The sequence below is a fragment of the Hyla sarda genome, chromosome 11 (assembly GCF_029499605.1).
Source record: "Hyla sarda isolate aHylSar1 chromosome 11, aHylSar1.hap1, whole genome shotgun sequence".
Classification (NCBI taxonomy): domain Eukaryota; kingdom Metazoa; phylum Chordata; class Amphibia; order Anura; family Hylidae; genus Hyla; species Hyla sarda.
In genome coordinates, this window is record NC_079199.1 from 84434758 (window position 1) to 84453879 (window position 19122).

At 43.4% G+C, this 19122-nt stretch overlaps 1 protein-coding gene across 7 annotated transcripts in view; it reads left to right on the top strand.

Annotated features, from left to right (window-relative positions):
* OTUD7B (OTU deubiquitinase 7B) overlaps positions 1 to 19122 on the top strand; it is a 102201-nt gene that overhangs the window by 67412 nt on the left and 15667 nt on the right. For all 7 annotated transcript variants that reach the window (XM_056546401.1, XM_056546400.1, XM_056546399.1 and 4 more), the window contains exons 4-7: positions 5671 to 5772; positions 6644 to 6771; positions 8251 to 8363; positions 12643 to 12770. In XM_056546401.1, the coding sequence (XP_056402376.1) occupies positions 5671 to 5772; positions 6644 to 6771; positions 8251 to 8363; positions 12643 to 12770 (471 nt within the window). The remainder of the gene's footprint in view (positions 1 to 5670; positions 5773 to 6643; positions 6772 to 8250; positions 8364 to 12642; positions 12771 to 19122) is intronic.

The window sequence follows — 19122 nt, forward strand, 5'->3', positions numbered from 1 at the left end:
GACTGCAAACTTACCAATCTGGACATCAACTGTGGTTCCAACTTGCCAGTGACTGACTGACACATCTATCTCTTCTATCTAATACTTATCTGGTCGGTATTAGACCATCTATTGATCTTGACTATCTTCTGATTTGAACTTAGTCCATATATACCTATTTCTATGTACCCTGGTGTGATATGATTATATATTGGTAGCCTAGTATCTCCTCCTCGGTTCCCTGATGAACCCCTAAAACAAGTGGGAGAAACGCGTTGGACAGGAGTATGAGAGAATAATTAGCCAACCACCTGCGAGTGGAAATCACTAAACCCTACCCCCACCCACACTAAACGTAGTGAGGGATAGTCCTAGGATGAGGTAGGACTATTTAGATATAGGTATTCACCTGTTACCCTATACCCATCTTTTGAGCACGGTCCTGTGTTGACCAATTATACTGCCAGTTATGGACTTTTACAATTTTCGTATTTTAGATACAGAATCAGAATAAAAGTTATATTTTATTTTTGTATCACTGCCTTATTGGATGTTCCTTAACTTTACATATATAGCATAATTTTTCTCTCCAAGGGCATCTTTATCAATACACCCTATTAGTGAGAAGTCTCATGGGGAAAGGGGTGTTCTTATTGAAGAATAATTTCCCAGTGATATATTAGTTATCCTGTACTGATCTTGAGTTATATCCTGTATTATACTCTAGAGCTGTACTCACTATTCTGCTGGTGGGGTCACTGTGTATATACATTACATTACTTATCCTGTACTGATCCTGAGTTATATCCTGTATTATACTCTAGAGCTGTACTCACTATTCTGCTGGTGAGGTCACTGTGTACATACATTACTTATCCTGTACTAATCCTGAGTTATATCCTGTATTATACCCCAGAGCTGTACTCACTATTCTGCTGGTGGGGTCACTGTCTAAATACATTACTTACGCTGTACTGATTCAGAGTTACAATGGGGTCTTTGTGTGGAGCGCAGTCTTATCCAATCATAGCTCATCTCACACACTGAACTGCTCTGGGCTGTGTGTAGCAGAGTGAGGGAGGAAGTTCTCCCCTGTATGGCTTCAGATGATGTCACGCCTGCTGGGGAATGCCCCTTCCCAGTCTGTCAATCTGACTGAGCAGAAAATACAGAGCAATATCAAGATAGAAAAGGATAAAATAATAAAAATAAAGACAGAGGGGGGGGGGGGTTTATCATGAATGGGGACAGTGAACTGGGAGGATTATAACATTTAACAAGATCATGACAGGTGTTCCAATGGGCAGACCCATGCCTGATACACGCGCCCATCTAGCGGATGAGTGCCCATGTAGTAAACCTTTGACAAGGCCCAGTGATTGTGAGACCTCTGCCTCTGGAGCAGTGGCTTTGTGGATCATGTGTCCTGTCACTCACATCATTATCAGCTGCACATTCCATAGGGAGATAAGTGGCGGAACAAGTCATGTTTAGGGACACAAAATCCCAGAAATAGGCTGATAAGCGGGTGATAGCTTGTTCACCCGCCCACCCCTAGGTCTTTTAGATGGGGCAATAATCTCTCTTTGTAAAAGGCATTTTAAAGGGGTAGTCCAGTGGTGAAAAACGTATCCCCTATCATAAGGATAGGGGATAAGTTTGAGATCGCTGGGGGTCCGACCGCTGGGGCCCCCTGCGATCTCTCTGTACGGGGGCCAGGCTCTCCGGCCAGATAGTGGGTGTCGACCTCCGCACGAAGCGGCAGCCGACACGCCCCCTCAATACATCTCAATGGCAGAGCCGGAGATTGCTGAAGGCAGCGCTTCGGCTCTGCAGTAGAGTTGTATTGAGGGGGCGTGTCGGCTGCCGCTTCGTGCGAAGGTCGACACGCCCCCTTCCCGCGGGCTGTCGGGGCTCCGTACAGGAGATCGCAGGGGATAAGTTGTTCACCACTGGACTACTCCTTTTAAGATGATTGTGCAGTGCCTGGTGTAAAGGCTTCACCTCCCTGAATATACTCTGTGTAGACCGGTGTTTCCCAACCAGGATGCCTCCAGCTGTTGCAAAACTACAACTCCCAGCATGTCCGGACAGCCGAAGGCTGTCCGGACATGCTGGGAGTTGTAGCTTTGCAACAGCCAGAAGCACCCTGATTGGGAAACACTAGTGTAGACACTGAACATGTTTAAAGGGGGTGCTCCACTGGAAAAAATTATAATAATAATTTAAATCAACTGGTGCCAGAAAGTTAAACAGATTTGTAAATTACTTCTATTAAATAATCTTAATCCTTCCAGTACTTATCAGCTGCTGTATGCTCCAGAGGTACTCCACTGTAAAACATTTTCTTTTAAATCAACTGGTGCCAGAAAGGTAAACAGATTTGCAAATGACTTCTATTTAAAAAATCCCAAACCTTCCAGTACTTAGCTGCTGTATACTAGAAAGGAAGTTCTTTTCTTTTTGAATTTCCTTTCTGCCTGACCACAGTTCTCTCTGCTGACACCTCTGTCCATGTCAGGGACTGTCCGGGGTAGAAGCAAATCCTCATAGCAAAGCTCTCTTACTGTGAACAGTACTTGGACACAGACAGAGGTGTCAGCAGAGAGCACTGTGGTCAGACAGAAAGGAAATTCGAAAAGAAAAGAACTTCCTACAGCAGCTAAGTACTGGAAGGATTGGGATTTTTTAATAGAAGTCATTTACAAATCTGTTTACCTTTCTGGCACCAGTTGATTTAAAAGAAAATGTTTTACAGTGGAGAGTACCCCTTCAAGAGCTGCAGTTTGTGCTCCAGAGCTGATCTTCCTTTTGTGACCGGGGACGGGAATTTGCAGCCATAATGAAACATTTTTAAAGTTTTGTTCTATTTCTCCTCCGCTCCCTTCTCTGCAGACAAGTATCCACAAGTACATTCACCCTCTGCCTCCCTCCATATCTGTCACACACAGAGCTGGCACTGGAGCCACAGTCAAGGGTCTGATTGTCACCATGGTGGCCTTAAATATCAGTCTATAATAGGGTATGGGGGGGGGGGGGGGGCATTGACTTTCTCATAGTGGCACAATGGGTTAATCTACGTGTCTTGGTGCATGTACTTCTTGTCCTCTCTCGCTGGATTCCATCCATTTGGCTGTGAATGTGTTGACTGTTTTCTGTGTGGATCTATTGTCTCCTCTCTGTGGACCAGGGCGACTCTTCCTCTTATAGTTTCCATGTTTCTTCTGGCCCAGTCAGCACTGGAGGCTTCTGGTTCTGGAACAGCAGTGTGGATGAGCTCTGATGAGCTTGGTAACATTAAAATTGAGGCTCACTATACCTCAGTCCTGTCCTTTTTGGGTACTCCCCTGGAAAACCTCTTTTTCTAAATCATCTGGTGAAAGAAAGTTAAAGGGGTATTCCAGAAAAAAACTTAAATATAAATATATATATATATATATATATATATATTTATATATCAACTGGCTCCAGAAAGTTAAACAGATTTGTAAATTACTTCTATTAAAAGATCTTAATCCTTTCAATAATTATCAGCTGCTGAAGTTGAGTTGTTGTTTTCTGTCTGGCAACAGTGCTCTCTGCTGACATCTCTGCTTGTCTAGGGAACTGCACAGAGTAGAAGAGGTTTGCTATGGGGATTTGCTTCTAAACTGGGCGGTTCCCGAGACACATGTCATCAGAGAGCACTTAGACAGAAAAGAACAACTCAACTTCAGCAGCTCATGAGTACTGAAAGGATTAAGATTTTTTAATAGAAATAATTGACAAATCTGTTTAACTTTCTGGAGCCAGTTGATATATATAGATATATATATAGATAGATATACAGATAGATATAGATAGATATACATATATGATATAGATAGATATATATAGATCTATCTATATCTATATCATATATGTATATCAACTGGCTCCAGAAAGTTTAACAGATTTGTAAATTACTTCTATTTAAAAATCTTAATCCTTCCAGTACTTATCAGCTGCTGTATACTACTGAGGAAGTCCTTTTCTTCTTGAGTTTCCTTTCTGTCTGACCACAGTGCTCTCTGCTGACACCTCTGTCCATTTTAGGAACTGTCCAGAGCAGGAGAGGTTTGCTATAGGGATTTGCTCCTGCTCCAGACAGTTCCTAAAACGGACAGAGGTGTCAGCAGAGAGCACTGTGGTCAGACAGAAAGGAAATTCAAAAAGAAGAGAACTTCCTCTGTAATATACAGCAGCTGATAAGTACTGCAAGGATTAAGATTTTTTAAATAGAAGTAATTAACAAATCTGTCTGCCTTTGGCTGTCCGAGCATGCTGGGAGTTGTAGTTTTGCAACAGCTGGAGGCACCCTGGTTGAGAAACACTGTACTAGGGGTGTTCTTTTCAGGACTCCTAGAAAACTGGGTGACATATTTGGCATTTTTAAAGGTTATCACTCAACTTTCCCAAGAGCAGGGACCCAGCTGATAAGGAAAAGGGCATTAAAGGGGTTATCCAGCAATAGAATAACATATTCTACCTGTCCTTAGGTAGTGTTTGTTGGCTCACTTTAATGGAACTGAGCTGCAATACTACACACAACCTGAGGACAGGTGTGGTGCTGTTTTTAGGATACATCAGCCTATTTTTCGGTCAACAAGACAAAACCCATAGAATGGTCGCTAATCCACATATAGTAATAGAAAGCTGAATACGGTCAGACCGGGGTCACTAGCTGAAATTCATCCTCCAAATCCAGGCACCGGAGCCCCAATAAATGGTGTGAATTCAGCCTTATCCATTTTATGTCAACTTTGAACAAACTTTCTAAAGCTGTTTCACTAAGATGTATGAAAAAACCTTAAAGGGGTACTTCCCTGGAATTTTTTTTTTTTTATCAATTGGGGCCAGAAAGTTAAACAGATTTCTAAATTGGTTCTATGAAAAAATCTTAATCCTTCCAGTACTTATCAGCTGCTGTATGATCCACAGGAAATTATTTTCTTTTTGAATTTCCTTTCTGTCTGTCCACAGTGCTCTCTGCTGACACCTCTGTCCGTTTTAGGAACTGTCCAGAGCAGGAGAAAATCCCCATAGGAAACCTCTTCTGCTCTGGACAGTTCCTGACATGGACAGAGGTGTCAGCGGAGAGCACTGTGGACAGACAAAAAGGAAATTAAAAAAGAAAACAACTTCTTGTGGAGCATATAGCAGCTGATAAGTACTGGAAGGATTAAGATTTTTAAATAAAAGTAATTTACAAATCTGTTTAACTTTCTGGCGTCAGTTGATTTAAAAAAAATGCTTTCCACTGGAGTACCCCTTTAAGTGGGAACTAGGGTTGCATTAAAGGCATGGTTTAGAATTTGGCCAGGGAAATATTATCATAATGGTTCCTCTTATGTTTTTATATAGGTTAGATTGGTTATACTCTACCCGGACACCACTTGATCACTATGGGGGAGATTTATCAAAATCGGTGCAGTTGCCCATGGCAACCAATCAGATAGCTTTTTTCATTTTTCACAGGCCTCTTTAAAAATGAAAGAAGCGATCTGATTGGTTGCTAGGGGCAACTGCACCACTCTTCCTCTGCACAGGTTTTGTAAATCTCCCTCTAAGTGATGGGCAAATCTTGTCTTGATCTTGGGCAAATCTTGTCTTGTCATTTGTTTTTGTAGTGAATACATTGGCATTGAGAGTCTTTCCTTGTCCCCCTCACAGGTCGTCTCAATTGGTGGGCACAAGTCGACCCATCCTACCAGAGGCTTCTCCCATTGGCAACAACGGGTGATGGAAACTGCTTGCTGCATGCAGCTTCTTTAGGTAAGCCATAGCAGAGAACCGGAGGGTGGTGAGGCGGTGATAACCTGTAGAAAGATATTGAAAGAGCTTTATTTGTCATTCAATCGTCATACAATAAATTACAATCACACAAAGCATTGACAGTACAATATACAGCACAGGTTCCCTAAGCTATACACCGTACCACATGCTACGCTAACACTCCGCTCCAAAACAACAACACATTACAGTCTGTAATCGGGGAGGGACGTGGGATCAGTGGGGGTAGGGCGGATCACAGGGCCAAACTACTAGGCAAATGTATGTGAAGGTAGGGAAAGCAGAGGGGTGTTAATCCTCTTATTCCGGACAGTTCAAGATGGAATAGTCTCTACGCCGGCTGTGGACCAGCCTGCGGCAGTCCTGGACGGACATGTCCTCCCTGTTGTAGATGAGGCGTTTCCTGGCCAGCCATATAGCGTCCTTAAAACAGTTCATAAGGCGCCAGGCCTCCTGGATGGCCTCTACATTGTGAACCCCAGGAAAAAAATCCATAAAGCACCGAATGATACGATAGGTAGTTCCTGGGTACCGAGTCTCTAAGTTCCAGTTCCAAGGCGTTCAACAGACCCTGCACAAAGGGGCACTGCCAAAAGACGCACATAGATGTTTCCTGCACATAGGGGCAGTACCTGGTTTTGCACAGGCCACGGACATCCATGAATGACCTCAGAAGTAGTCCCCCCTGAATCCACGATAAGTCCTTGTGTCCATTGGTTAGCCTTGCAGAGGTTACATTGTCCCAAACAGTCTCTGCGGTGGCCTTAGGGAGCACTGGAACGAGCTCCGGTAAGTCCTTAGCTCTGATGAGCAGATAACCTGTAGAAAGTTCTAACAGTCCGTGTGATTTCAGGGATGTGGGGCTTTCATGACCGGGACCTCATGCTCCGCAAGTCTCTCTACACTCTGATGGACAAAGGCGCGGAGAGGGAAGCTCTGAAGCGGAGATGGCGATTTCACCAAACTATGCAGAATAAAGAGGTATGAGCGGGCGCAGCACTGCTGGCATCTGGTGGGTGGGATGGTATCAGCCGCTGCCTAGGTTTACAGACGTCCTCTCTGACTATAATGTAATGTAAAATTCATCTGGGTAGAGTGTGATAGTGACAATACAAGCTGCATGTAAGGGGTTATACACAGCGAGGGAGTCATAGTAGTCATTTGGCATAGAACAGTCAGTGTTACATGGAATGATTCATACTGATGAAATGTCTATTAAATCTGGTTACTCTACCCCCCCCCCCCCCTTCATTAAATGAGTGGTGTAATGTCTGGTCTTAAAGGGGTATTCCAGGAAAAAACTTATTTTTTTAAAATATTTATATGAACTGGCTCCAGAAAGTTAAACAGATTTGTAAATTACTTCTATTTAAAAAAAATCTTAATCCTTCCAATAATTATGAGCTGCTGAAGTTGAGTTGTTCTTTTCTGTCTGGCAACAGTGCTCTCTGCTGACACCTCTGTCTGTCTCGGGAACTGCATAGCGTAGAAGAGGTTTGCAATGGGGATTTGCTTCTACTCTGGACAGTTCCCGAGATAGGTGTCATCAGAGAGCACTTAGACAGAAAAGAACAACTCAACTTCAGCAGCTAGTTAGTACTGAAAGGATTAAGATTTTGTAATAGAAGTAATTTACAAATCTGTTTGAACTTTCTGGAGCCAGTTGAGATATATATATATATATATATATATATATATATATATATATATAAATAAAAATAAAGTTTTTTTCCCTTGATAACCCCTTTAAGACCCCCCAAAAATTTGTTGTGCCAGGTCCCAATTGTGTGAGCGTTATTACCTATTTAGGTCTTTTCCTACTCTGTTTAGAGTCCAGTCAGTGCTGTGTGATGATCATTGGACTGTTGTAGTTTAGTATCGATATTTGTGACATTATTATACTATACCATATACCAGTGTTTCCCAACCAGGGTGCCTCCAGCTGTTGCAAAACTACACCTCCCAGCATGCCCGGACAGCCAACGGCTGTCCGGGCATGCTGGGAGGTGTAGTTTTGCAACAGCTGGAGGCTCCCTGGTTAGGAAACATCCATATACCATAAAAACTTATACTGGCACAACCCTGAACTGACCTCTCTTGACCCCCCATTTTTTTCATGTCAAGTGATAGCAATTGAAACCAAGTACTGCCCAATATCTTTGATAAAAAGGCAGCAGGAGCAGACAGATTTGAAGCTTTAGCTTTAGTATCATTTGTGGTCTCAGCTGCTGCAGAACCTCATAAAGCATCCAGCAGCTGTTGTCTAATCTTTTTTTTTTTTGTAAATGAAGCGGTCAATGCAGTTCTGCAGCAGTTGAGGATGTGAAATCTGTTGGCTCCTTGACAGGCATACCCCACCTTTCTGTCAGCATGGATTAGTAGGATGTCCCCCAAATTGCTCTTCACGAATTTTGGAGGACCCCTTTTTTTAATACAACGGTTCTCTTCATTTGCTTGCAGTCCGGTCTTGTCTACACAGAAGAGGAATGGCAGAGGGAGTGGAACGAGTTGATAAAGCTGGCGTCTAGCGAACCACGGATGCATTATGGAGCCAATGGTTCCAATTGTGGGGGGTAAGTAATGATGTTTGTGGTGTTAAATGGAAGGAGGGGGCTTGAAAATAGTAGAAATAACATTATCTTCAAAGAAAATGCAAGGCGAATCTAACCAATCCTGATCTACATCTGGCTGTGTTACATCGTATGGAAGAAACAGCAGAAGTGATCATTGCATCAGAACATGGCATCAAGGCAGTGTTGTCCAACTAGTGTGCCTCCAACTGTTGCAAAACTACAACACCCAGCAAGCCCAGACAGCCTTCAACAGTGTTATTGAGGAGGAGAGGAGGGCACTTCTGTAAGTTACTGTAAAACAGTGTGTCTCCAGCTGTTGCAAAACTAAAACTCCCTGCATTCCCGAACAGCTGTCTGCGCATGCTGGGAGTTGTAGTTAGGCAACAGCTGGAAGTACACTGATTGGGAAACACTGCTCTAAGGTCAGCCGGATCTGCTGATGGGGACTTCTACAATTTCTCGTATCTCATCACAGTGTCAGCGGCTGGATTAGAGCCCCAACGTGTGCTAGGTTGCTCTATATCAGTGGTCTCAAACTGTGACCCTCCAGATGTTGCAAAACTTCAACTCCCAGCATGCCCGGACAGCCGTTGGCTGTCCGGGCATGCTGGGAGTTGTAGTTTTGCAGCATCTGGAGGGCCACAGTTTGAGACTGCTGCTCTATATGAAGGCATATATTCCTCCTATAGAAGGCATCTTTTACATCTGAGCCGTCCTTCAAATGTATAGCTGGGATATTGTCCAACCTATACATGTGAAGGAAGGCTCCCATGTATACCACTGTATGGGCTAACAGAGGTATGTTTAAAATAATAATAATACAGTGATCCCTCAACTTACAATGGCCTCAACATACAATAGTTTCAACATACAATGGTCTTATATGGACCATCGTAACTTGAAACCAGACTCAACATACATTGCTATGGACAGTCCAGATCTGTGAGACATGTCAATGGCTGGAAGAACTGACCAATCAGAATGGGCAATTTACTGGTAAAACACATGTATTATTGAAGCGTATGCACTGACTGATCTCTGGTAGCGCCCCCTACAGTACAGAGAGGTATTGCATGTTCTGTACACTTTACCTGTACCAGGGTTACCTGCTCCTTTGGACACCAGGTGAGGGCGGCTCCGTGTTACTTTTTTAGGACACTGTGTTCTGTACAGGACCCTGAAGAAGCTCCTGTCCTCTACATAGACCAGTGTTTCCCAAGCAGGGTGCCCCCAGCTGTTGCAAAACTACAACTCCCAGCATGCCCGGACAGCCTTTGGCTGTCCGGGCATGCTGGAAATTGTAGTTCTGCAACAGCTGCAGGCTCCCTGTTTGGGAAACACTGAAATAGACAGTGATTACAGCTCCCAGCAGATCTTTCTTACTTTTACATGTGAGGATTTGCTTTATCTATATTAGTTATCTACTTATTTTTCTTTAATCCTCACTTTTTCCTATTTTTGGATGACATTTTGGGGGCTTCAGAACCAATTACCAGGTTTCCGTAGAGTTCTGGTCTCAACATACAATGGTTTCAACATACAATGGTCGTCCCAGAGCCAATTAATATTGTAACTTGAGGGACCACTGTATACCCATGTGTCTTATTAAGGCCGGGTTCACACCACGTTTTTGCAGTACAGTTCCCGTATATGTTTTCAATGTGAAAACCCTACGGAACTGTATTTAAAAAACCGTATGCATTGACTCTTCATTGAAATCCGTATGCCAAAAGATGCATCAGGTTGTGTCCATTTTGCACCCTATACAGTTTTTTTTCCCGTACCCAAAACCGTAGTCTACGACTGTTTTTGGTGCAGGTGGAAAACTGTATTGAAACGTATACATTTTTTTTTTTTTTTTAACATGGGAGTCAATGGGAACCATACAGAGCCGTGTGTGCATATGGTTCCATCCGTTTTTTTTTTCTTTGAATTTCAAATAAACAAGTAAAACTTTATTCATAATGGAGTGAAAAGTTCTAAATGTCTAAAAAAAAAATTCTTAAAAAAACTGATGCAACCGGACATCATATTTCAAACCTTATACGGTTTTCAACCGTGTACGGATTAAAATTTGTACACGTGTTTTGATACAGTTTAGTCCGGTTTTGAGGAATCCATTTTTTATCAAAAACCTGATATGGGAACTGTATTGCAAAAATGTGGTGTGGACCCAGCCTAACAAATAGCGGTCTCTTCTTCCAAGTGCTGCAGTGAACTTGCGTGTTTACTTTGTAGCAGGGAGTTCCTTCCTTCCGCTTCTCATGAGGTCCTTGGAAGGCTCCTGCCAGTGTCTCAGGTCATTCCCAGGGCTTTCACCAGAAAACTTGGCCAAATCTAGTCATTTTACTCACAGCATGAGATCCCCCTTTAGCAGATAATGTGTGCATTTTCATGTAGCTTTAGTTGCCTTTACATGAAATAAAACCGGGTGAGGTGAATTGTACTATCTGGTATGCAGTTTTATAGCTGCTGATGCTAATTCACAGGGGTATTCTAGGAAAAAACTTTATTTTTTATTTTTTATATCAACTGGCTCCAGAAAGTTAAACAGATTTGTAAATGACTTCTATTAAAAAAAATCTTAATCCTTCCAATAATTATCAGCTGCTGAAGTTGAGTTGCTCTTTTCTGTCTGGCAACAGTGCTCTCTGCTGACATCTCTGCTTGTCTCGGGAACTGCACAGAGTAGAAGAGGTTTGCTATGGGGATTTGCTTCTAAACTGGGCGATTCCCGAGACACGTGTCATCAGAGAGCACTTAGACAGAAAAGAACAACTCAACTTCAGCAGCTCATAAGTACTGAAAGGATTAAGATTTTTTAATAGAAGTCATTTACAAATCTGTTTAACTTTCTGGAGCCAGTTGATATATCAAAAAAAGTTTTTTCCTGCATAACCCCTTTAAGATAAACAGAATACTTTTTTTATTCTTTGAAAACAGCGCCAAACTTGTGCAGTGGCTGTCTTTGGTATTGCAGCTCACCGTTTTCAGTTGAATATTGCCGTAAGAGATGCAGCATGTAGACAAGAGTGGTGCTTTTTTTTTCCCCCCTCTATGACGACCCTTTGGCTTCTTTTAGCTAAGAAATGGGGGAAGTCATGCTTGTGACTATTCAGGCTTACCGTATATACTCGAGTATAAGCCGACCCGAATATAAGCCGAGGCCCCTAATTTTACCCCAAAAACCCAGGAAAAGTTATTGACTCGACTATAAGCCTAGGGTAGGAAATACATCATCCCCCCCATGTAATCATCCAGACCCCCGTCATCATCCAGACCCCCGTCATCATCACCGCCTGTCAATCCCTTCATCAGTGGTCTTCAACCTGCGGACCTACAGATGTTGCAAAACTACAACTCCCAGCAAGCCTGGACAGCCATCGGCTGCCACCCCCCCCCCCCCCCTTTTGTTTTGTACTCACCCCCCCTCGGCGGGAAGTTAGGGTGAGCTGGTCCGGGCCATCTATGCTGCAGGGACTGTCCGGTGGGGATGGTTAGTCGTTGCAGGCTGTCCATTTTCACCGGGGGGGGGGGGGGGGGGGAAGACTATTAACGTTGCCTTGACGACGACGCACAGGGACGTTGCGCATGAACGTCCCTGTGCGTTGTTGTCAAGGCAACGTCACTACTCCATGCCCGAAGCGCGGAGAAGAGGCCCCCCCCCCCACGGTGAAAATGGACAGCCTGCAACGACTAACCATCCCCACCGGACAGTCCCTGCAGCATAGATGGCCCGGACCAGCTCACCCTAACTTCCCGCCGAGGGGAGGGGGGGTGAGTACAAAACAAAGGGGGGGGGGGCTGGCAGCCGATGGCTGTTCAGGCTTGCTGGGAGTTGTAGTTTTGCAACATCTGGAGGTCCAGGTCAAGACCAATGATGAAGGGATTGACAGGCGGAGAGTTCACTTGAGTATAAGCCGAGGGGGGCGTTTTCAGCACGAAAAATCGTGCTGAAAAACTCTGCTTATACTCGAGTATATATGGTAACAATCTTCTAACATGTCAAAGATGTAAGAGAAGATTGCTTTGATGAAGCTGAGGCCCCCAATAAAACCTACTGTAGGTACACTGGGACACCCCAGGGCCATTGACTGGGTCATACATTTTGCTTCAGCTTCCTGTGAAATCTACAGTAATGGTGTCTTTTGGATACCCCTGGCTTTAGGGAGCAATCCCTAAGTGCTGTAGGGAGCCATAAGACCCCAAGTCATATGACTTTTATCTTCAGTATCGTAGAGTATGACCCCAGTGCTGACTTTATTTGACTGTTTTGCAGAGTGGAGGGTTCGGAGGAGCCGGTGTATGAGAGTCTGGAGGAGTTCCACGTCTTTGTACTTGCTCATGTACTCAAGAGGCCCATCGTGGTGGTGGCAGATACGATGCTCAGAGACTCGGGAGGAGAAGGTAACCGTGGCTTCCTAGAGCGGTCTATTGTTGTCTCTCATTTCCTGGTCTGAAATGGATTTATTTATTTATTTTACGTTACTATCCTTTTTAATTGTTTTTAATGCACTTTTATGTAGAATCAGAAAGGTGACCCTCATTTCAGCAGTGAAGTAGAGTATGACACCTCTATTGGTGGGAATGCATAGCAATAATGGGATCAGTGTGACCTACAGAACAGGCCTCACCTGAAAGATGCTGTTCAGTTTTTGTCACCAGTTCATAAAAGGGACGTGGAAGAGCTGGAGAAGGTGCAGAGATGTGCGACTAAACTAATATGGTGCATGGAACATCTTAGCTATGAGGAAAAATGAAAAGAATTATATTGTTTAGTCTTGAGAAGAGACGTTTAAGGGGGGATATGATCAACGTGTAGAAGTATATAAATGGCCCATACAAAAAATATGGGGAAAAATTGTTCCAGGTTAAACCCCCCTAAAGGACGAGGGGGCACTCCCTCCGTCTGGAGAAGAAAAGGTTTGGTCTCAAGGGGCGACACGCCTTCTTTACCATAAGAACTGTGAACTTATGGAACGGTCTACCTCAGGAACTGGTCACTACAGAAACAGTTGAAAGCTTTAAAACTGGGTTAGATACGTTCCTAGAACAATAACATTAATGCTTATGTAGAAATATAATCACACCCCTTCCCTTCAATTCCTTGGTTGAACTTGATGGACGTATGTCTTCTTTCGACCGTACTAATTATGTAACAGTAACAACTAGTCATCGGATAGGCAATAAGTCAACGTCCAACCGCTGGGTATCCTTACCGAGCACAAGAACAGGTGAAGCTAAAAGCTACGGCCACTGGGGGGCACCAGCAGCCCAGAACATAAACAAGTAGCATATTCCATATATAATTAGTGTTTGCTGATAAAATAGTTTTCATTTGAGAACCTCAAGTCGTATACATTATGTAGTGAAGTAGATTTGAGCGTGCCTGTATATTTCACTGTGAATAAGCTTATTTAGACCCCAGAGGGGACAAAGGATCAGGCATGTGTAAATCCCACAAGCCTGATCCTCCTTTCCCTGACATCTTCAGGCAGTCTGTACACCGTAAGACACATTTAACTATTGTCGTCTAATGTGCATAGTCCTCTTAGGGTCCCTGTAACTGCTGTTCTGTGTCTGTAAATATATGGGTAGGGTATTGGTGGTCGGCCAACATCTTTTACCAATAAATCAGAAATTAAAGGAAATTACCACCAGAGGGTCACTTCAATATTTCAGCTAAGATGCTAGGTTGGACCACTGATTAAAGGGGTACTCCGGTGGAAAGCCATTTTTTTATTTATTTATTTTTTTAATCAACTGGTGCCAGAAAGTTAAACAGATTTGTAAATCACTTCTATTAAAAAATCTTAATCCTTCCAGTACTTCTTAGTGGCTGTATACTACAGAAGAAATGCTTTTCTTTTTGGATTTCTCTTCTGTCACGACCACAGTGCTCTCTGCTGACCTCTGCAGTCCATTTTAGGCACTGTCTAGCGCAGCATATGTTTGCTATGGGGATTTTCTCCTGCTCTTGACAGTTCCTAAAATGGACAGCAGAGGTCAGCAGAGAGCGCCGTGGTCGTGACAGAAGAGAAATCCAAAAAGAAAAGCATTTCCTCTGTAGTATACAGCCACTAAGAAGTACTGGAAGGATTAAGATTTTTTAATAGAAGTGATTTACAAATCTGTTTAACTTTCTGGCATCAGTTTTCTAGCGGAGTGCCCCTTTTAAGCAGCCTGTGGGCCCTTTCACCACTGCTGCCATGCAGTGTTTTTATGGGGGTTTCCTAACCAGGGTGGCTTCAGCTGTTGCAAAACTACAACTCCCAGCATGCCCGGACAGCCACGGCTGTCCGGGCATGCTGGGAGTTGTAGTTTTGCAATAGCTGGAGGCACCCTGCTTGGGAAACACTGGTTTATATGGTACAGTATGCCCTTATTTTCTGGGATGTATACATAAATACTGTCAGCCATGATTAGACACTTTTCATACACCTCCTCTCCACAATAAGAACGGATTCACCACGTTTTCATTAGGGCCAGGGCTATGTAGAGACTTTTTTGTTGTACGGATTCACCTCGTTTTCATTAGGGCCAGTGCTATGTAGAGACTTTTTTTGTTGTACGGATTCACCTCGTTTTCATTAGGGCCAGTGCTATGTAGAGACTTTTTTTGTTGTATGGATTCACCTCGTTTTCATTAGGGCCAGTGCTATGTAGAGACTTTTTTTGTTGTACGGATTCACCACGTTTTCATTAGGGCCAGTGCTATGTAGAGACTTTTTGTTGTTGTACGGATTCACCTCGTTTTCATTAGGGCCAGTGCTATGTAGAGACTTTTTTGTTGTACGGATTCACCTCGTTTTCATTAGGGCCAGTGCTATGTAGAGACTTTTTTGTTGTACGGATTCACCTCGTTTTCATTAGGGCCAGTGCTATGTAGAGACTTTTTTGTTGTACGGATTCACCTCGTTTTCATTAGGGCCAGTGCTATGTAGAGACTTTTTTTGTTGTACGGATTCACCTCGTTTTCATTAGGGCCAGTGCTATGTAGAGACTTTTTTTGTTGTACGGATTCACCTCGTTTTCATTAGGGCCAGTGCTATGTAGAGACTTTTTTTGTTGTACGGATTCACCTCATTTTCATTAGGGCCAGTGCTATGTAGAGACTTTTTTTGTTGTACGGATTCACCTCGTTTTCATTAGGGCCAGTGCTATGTAGAGACTTTTTTGTTGTACGGATTCACCTCGTTTTCATTAGGGCCAGTGCTATGTAGAGACTTTTTTGTTGTACGGATTCACCTCGTTTTCATTAGGGCCAGTGCTATGTAGAGACTTTTTTTGTTGTACGGATTCACCTCGTTTTCATTAGGGCCAGTGCTATGTAGAGACTTTTTTGTTGTTGTACGGATTCACCTCGTTTTCATTAGGGCCAGTGCTATGTAGAGACTTTTTTGTTGTTGTACGGATTCACCTCGTTTTCATTAGGGCCAGTGCTATGTAGAGACTTTTTTTGTTGTACGGATTCACCTCGTTTTCATTAGGGCCAGTGCTATGTAGAGACTTTTTTGTTGTACGGATTCACCTCGTTTTCATTAGGGCCAGTGCTATGTAGAGACTTTTTTTGTTGTACGGATTCACCTCGTTTTCATTAGGGCCAGTGCTATGTAGAGACTTTTTTGTTGTACGGATTCACCTCGTTTTCATTAGGGCCAGTGCTATGTAGAGACTTTTTTGTTGTACGGATTCACCTCGTTTTCATTAGGGCCAGTGCTATGTAGAGACTTTTTTGTTGTACGGATTCACCTCGTTTTCATTAGGACCAGGGCTATGTAGAGACTTTTTTTGTTGTACGGATTCACCTCGTTTTCATTAGGACCAGGGCTATGTAGAGACTTTTTTTGTTGTACGGATTCACCTCTTTTTCATTAGGGCCAGGGCTATGTAGAGACTTTTTTTGTTGTACGGATTCACCTCGTTTTCATTAGGGCCAGGGCTATGTAGAGACTTTTTTGTTGTACGGATTCACCTCGTTTTCATTAGGGCCAGTGCTATGTAGAGACTTTTTTGTTGTATGGATTTACCTCGTTTTCATTAGGGCCAGTGCTATGTAGAGACTTTTTTTGTTGTACGGATTCACCTCGTTTTCATTAGGGCCAGTGCTATGTAGAGACTTTTTTGTTATACGGATTCACCTCGTTTTCATTAGGGCCAGGGCTATGTAGAGACTTTTTTGTTGTACGGATTCACCTCGTTTTCATTAGGGCCAGGGCTATGTAGAGACTTTTTTGTTGTACGGATTCACCTCGTTTTCATTAGGGCCAGGGCTATGTAGAGACTTTTTTTGTTGTACGGATTCACCTCGTTTTCATTAGGGCCAGTGTTATGTAGAGACTTTTTTGTTGTACGGATTCACCTCGTTTTCATTAGGGCCAGGGCTATGTAGAGACTTTTTGTTGTTGTACGGATTCACCTCGTTTTCATTAGGGCCAGTGCTATGTAGAGACTTTTTTGTTGTACGGATTCACCTCGTTTTCATTAGGGCCAGGGCTATGTAGAGACTTTTTTGTTGTACGGATTCACCTCGTTTTCATTAGGGCCAGTGCTATGTAGAGACTTTTTTGTTGTACGGATTCACCTCGTTTTCATTAGGGCCAGTGCTATGTAGAGACTTTTTTGTTGTACGGATTCACCTCGTTTTCATTAGGGCCAGTGCTATGTAGAGACTTTTTTTGTTGTACGGATTCACCTCGTTTTCATTAGGGCCAGTGCTATGTAGAGACTTTTTTTGTTGTACGGATTCACCTCGTTTTCATTAGGGCCAGTGCTATGTAGAGACTTTTTTGTTATACGGATTCACCTCGTTTTCATTAGGGCCAGGGCTATGTAGAGACTTTTTTGTTGTACGGATTCACCTCGTTTTCATTAGGGCCAGTGCTATGTAGAGACTTTTTTGTTATACGGATTCACCTCGTTTTCATTAGGGCCAGGGCTATGTAGAGACTTTTTTGTTGTACGGATTCACCTCGTTTTCATTAGGGCCAGTGCTATGTAGAGACTTTTTTGTTGTGCTACTTGATACAGTGACAGCTGCAGTCTTACCATAATGCTGCTCAATGCAATCCTCCGTACTGCGGCTGTAGCACACACATCTCCAAGTAAATATTCTCCTGGATTGTTATCCTATAGATAATACAAGGATGTACTACAATAGAAAGGTCAGGAGAGGGGACAGCTCTGTAAATCCAGTGACGTCTTCTCTGTTTGGGGTCATACCGTTTCTTTTCCCCCATGCTAGGCCATGCTAGACTATTACAGAGTTTGCCAGCGTCATTGGTCTCTCTGTTCTGCAGCCATCTCCATTCTCTATAGGAACACAGATAAATCCTGACCCGAAACTAGAAGACTAAAATAATGCAGAGCAGATACTGAATGAATTCAGACCCATGAGCAGATCCTTAGATTGAGCTGCCATTTGTTTGGACCTGTCTGTGAGCCCTACAGACCTTTCCTTACTGTGCTGTAACCAGCTTCTTCATCCAGTGCATAACCCCTTTGTACTACAGTCAGTCTGAACGGCCTGAGCTTCTGTTCTGTAAAGTTTTCTTTAAAATGTGGAAGCTTTACTTTAAAGGTACAAGATCCGGCAGCATCAGGTAGTAACGGAGTAAGGACTTATTCATGTGGAAAAATACATTTTCTATGTGAACGTTAAAGGGGTATTCCGCCCCTGGCATCTTATCCCCTATCCAAAGGATAGGGGATAAGATGTTAGATCGCCGCGGTCCCACTGCTGGGGACCCCGGGGATCGCTGCTGCGGCACCCCGCCATCATTACTCTGTGCGTAATGACGGGCGATACAGGGGCCGGATCATCGTTACATCACGGCTCCGCCCCTCATGACATCACGGCCCGTCCCCTTAATGCAAGTCTATGGCAGGGGGCGTGACGACCGCCTCGCCCCCTCCCATAGAGTTGCATTGACGGGGGCGGGCCGTGATGTCACGAGGGGCGGAGCCGTGATGTAACGATGATCCGGCCCCTGTATCGCCCGTCATTACGTGCAGAGCAATCTCGCTCTGCGCAGTAAGGACAGCTGGGTGCTGCAGCAGCGAGCCCCGGGGTCCCCAGAAGCGGGACCCCGGCGATCTGACATCTTATCCCCTATCCTTTGGATAGGGGATAAGATGTCTAGGGGCGGAGTACCCATTTAAAGGGGTATTCCAGGGAAAAACTTTTTTTCTTATATCAATTGGCTTCAGAAAGTTAAACAGATTTGTAAATTACTTCTATTAAAAAAGCTTAATCTTTTCAATAATTATCAGCTGCTGAAGTTGTGTTGTTGTTTTCTGTCTGGCAACAGTGCTCTCTGCTGACATCTCTGTTTGTCTCGGGAACTGCACAGAGTAGAAGAGGTTTGCTATGGGGATTTGCTTCTAAACTGGGTGGTTCCCAAGACACGTGTCATCAGAGAGCAATTAGACAGGAAAAAAACAACTCAACTTCAGCAGCTCCTAAGTACTGAAAGGATTAAGATTTTTTTATAGAAATAATTTACAAATCTGTTTAACTTTCTGGAGCCAGTTGATATATATAAAAAAGTTTTTTTCCTTTAACGTTCACATAGAAAATGTCTCATTGCATGATCATAAGAATAAAGCAATGTTTGCATATACATGCTGTTATAAAAAATTAACAATTGAAGAGTTAGGACATACTGTTGCATAGTATGGCACCACCTGGTATTCAGAGGGTATATCACTTAGGCTGCATTCACATAACTATTTAGGGATACGGCAGCCGTTAGGGGTT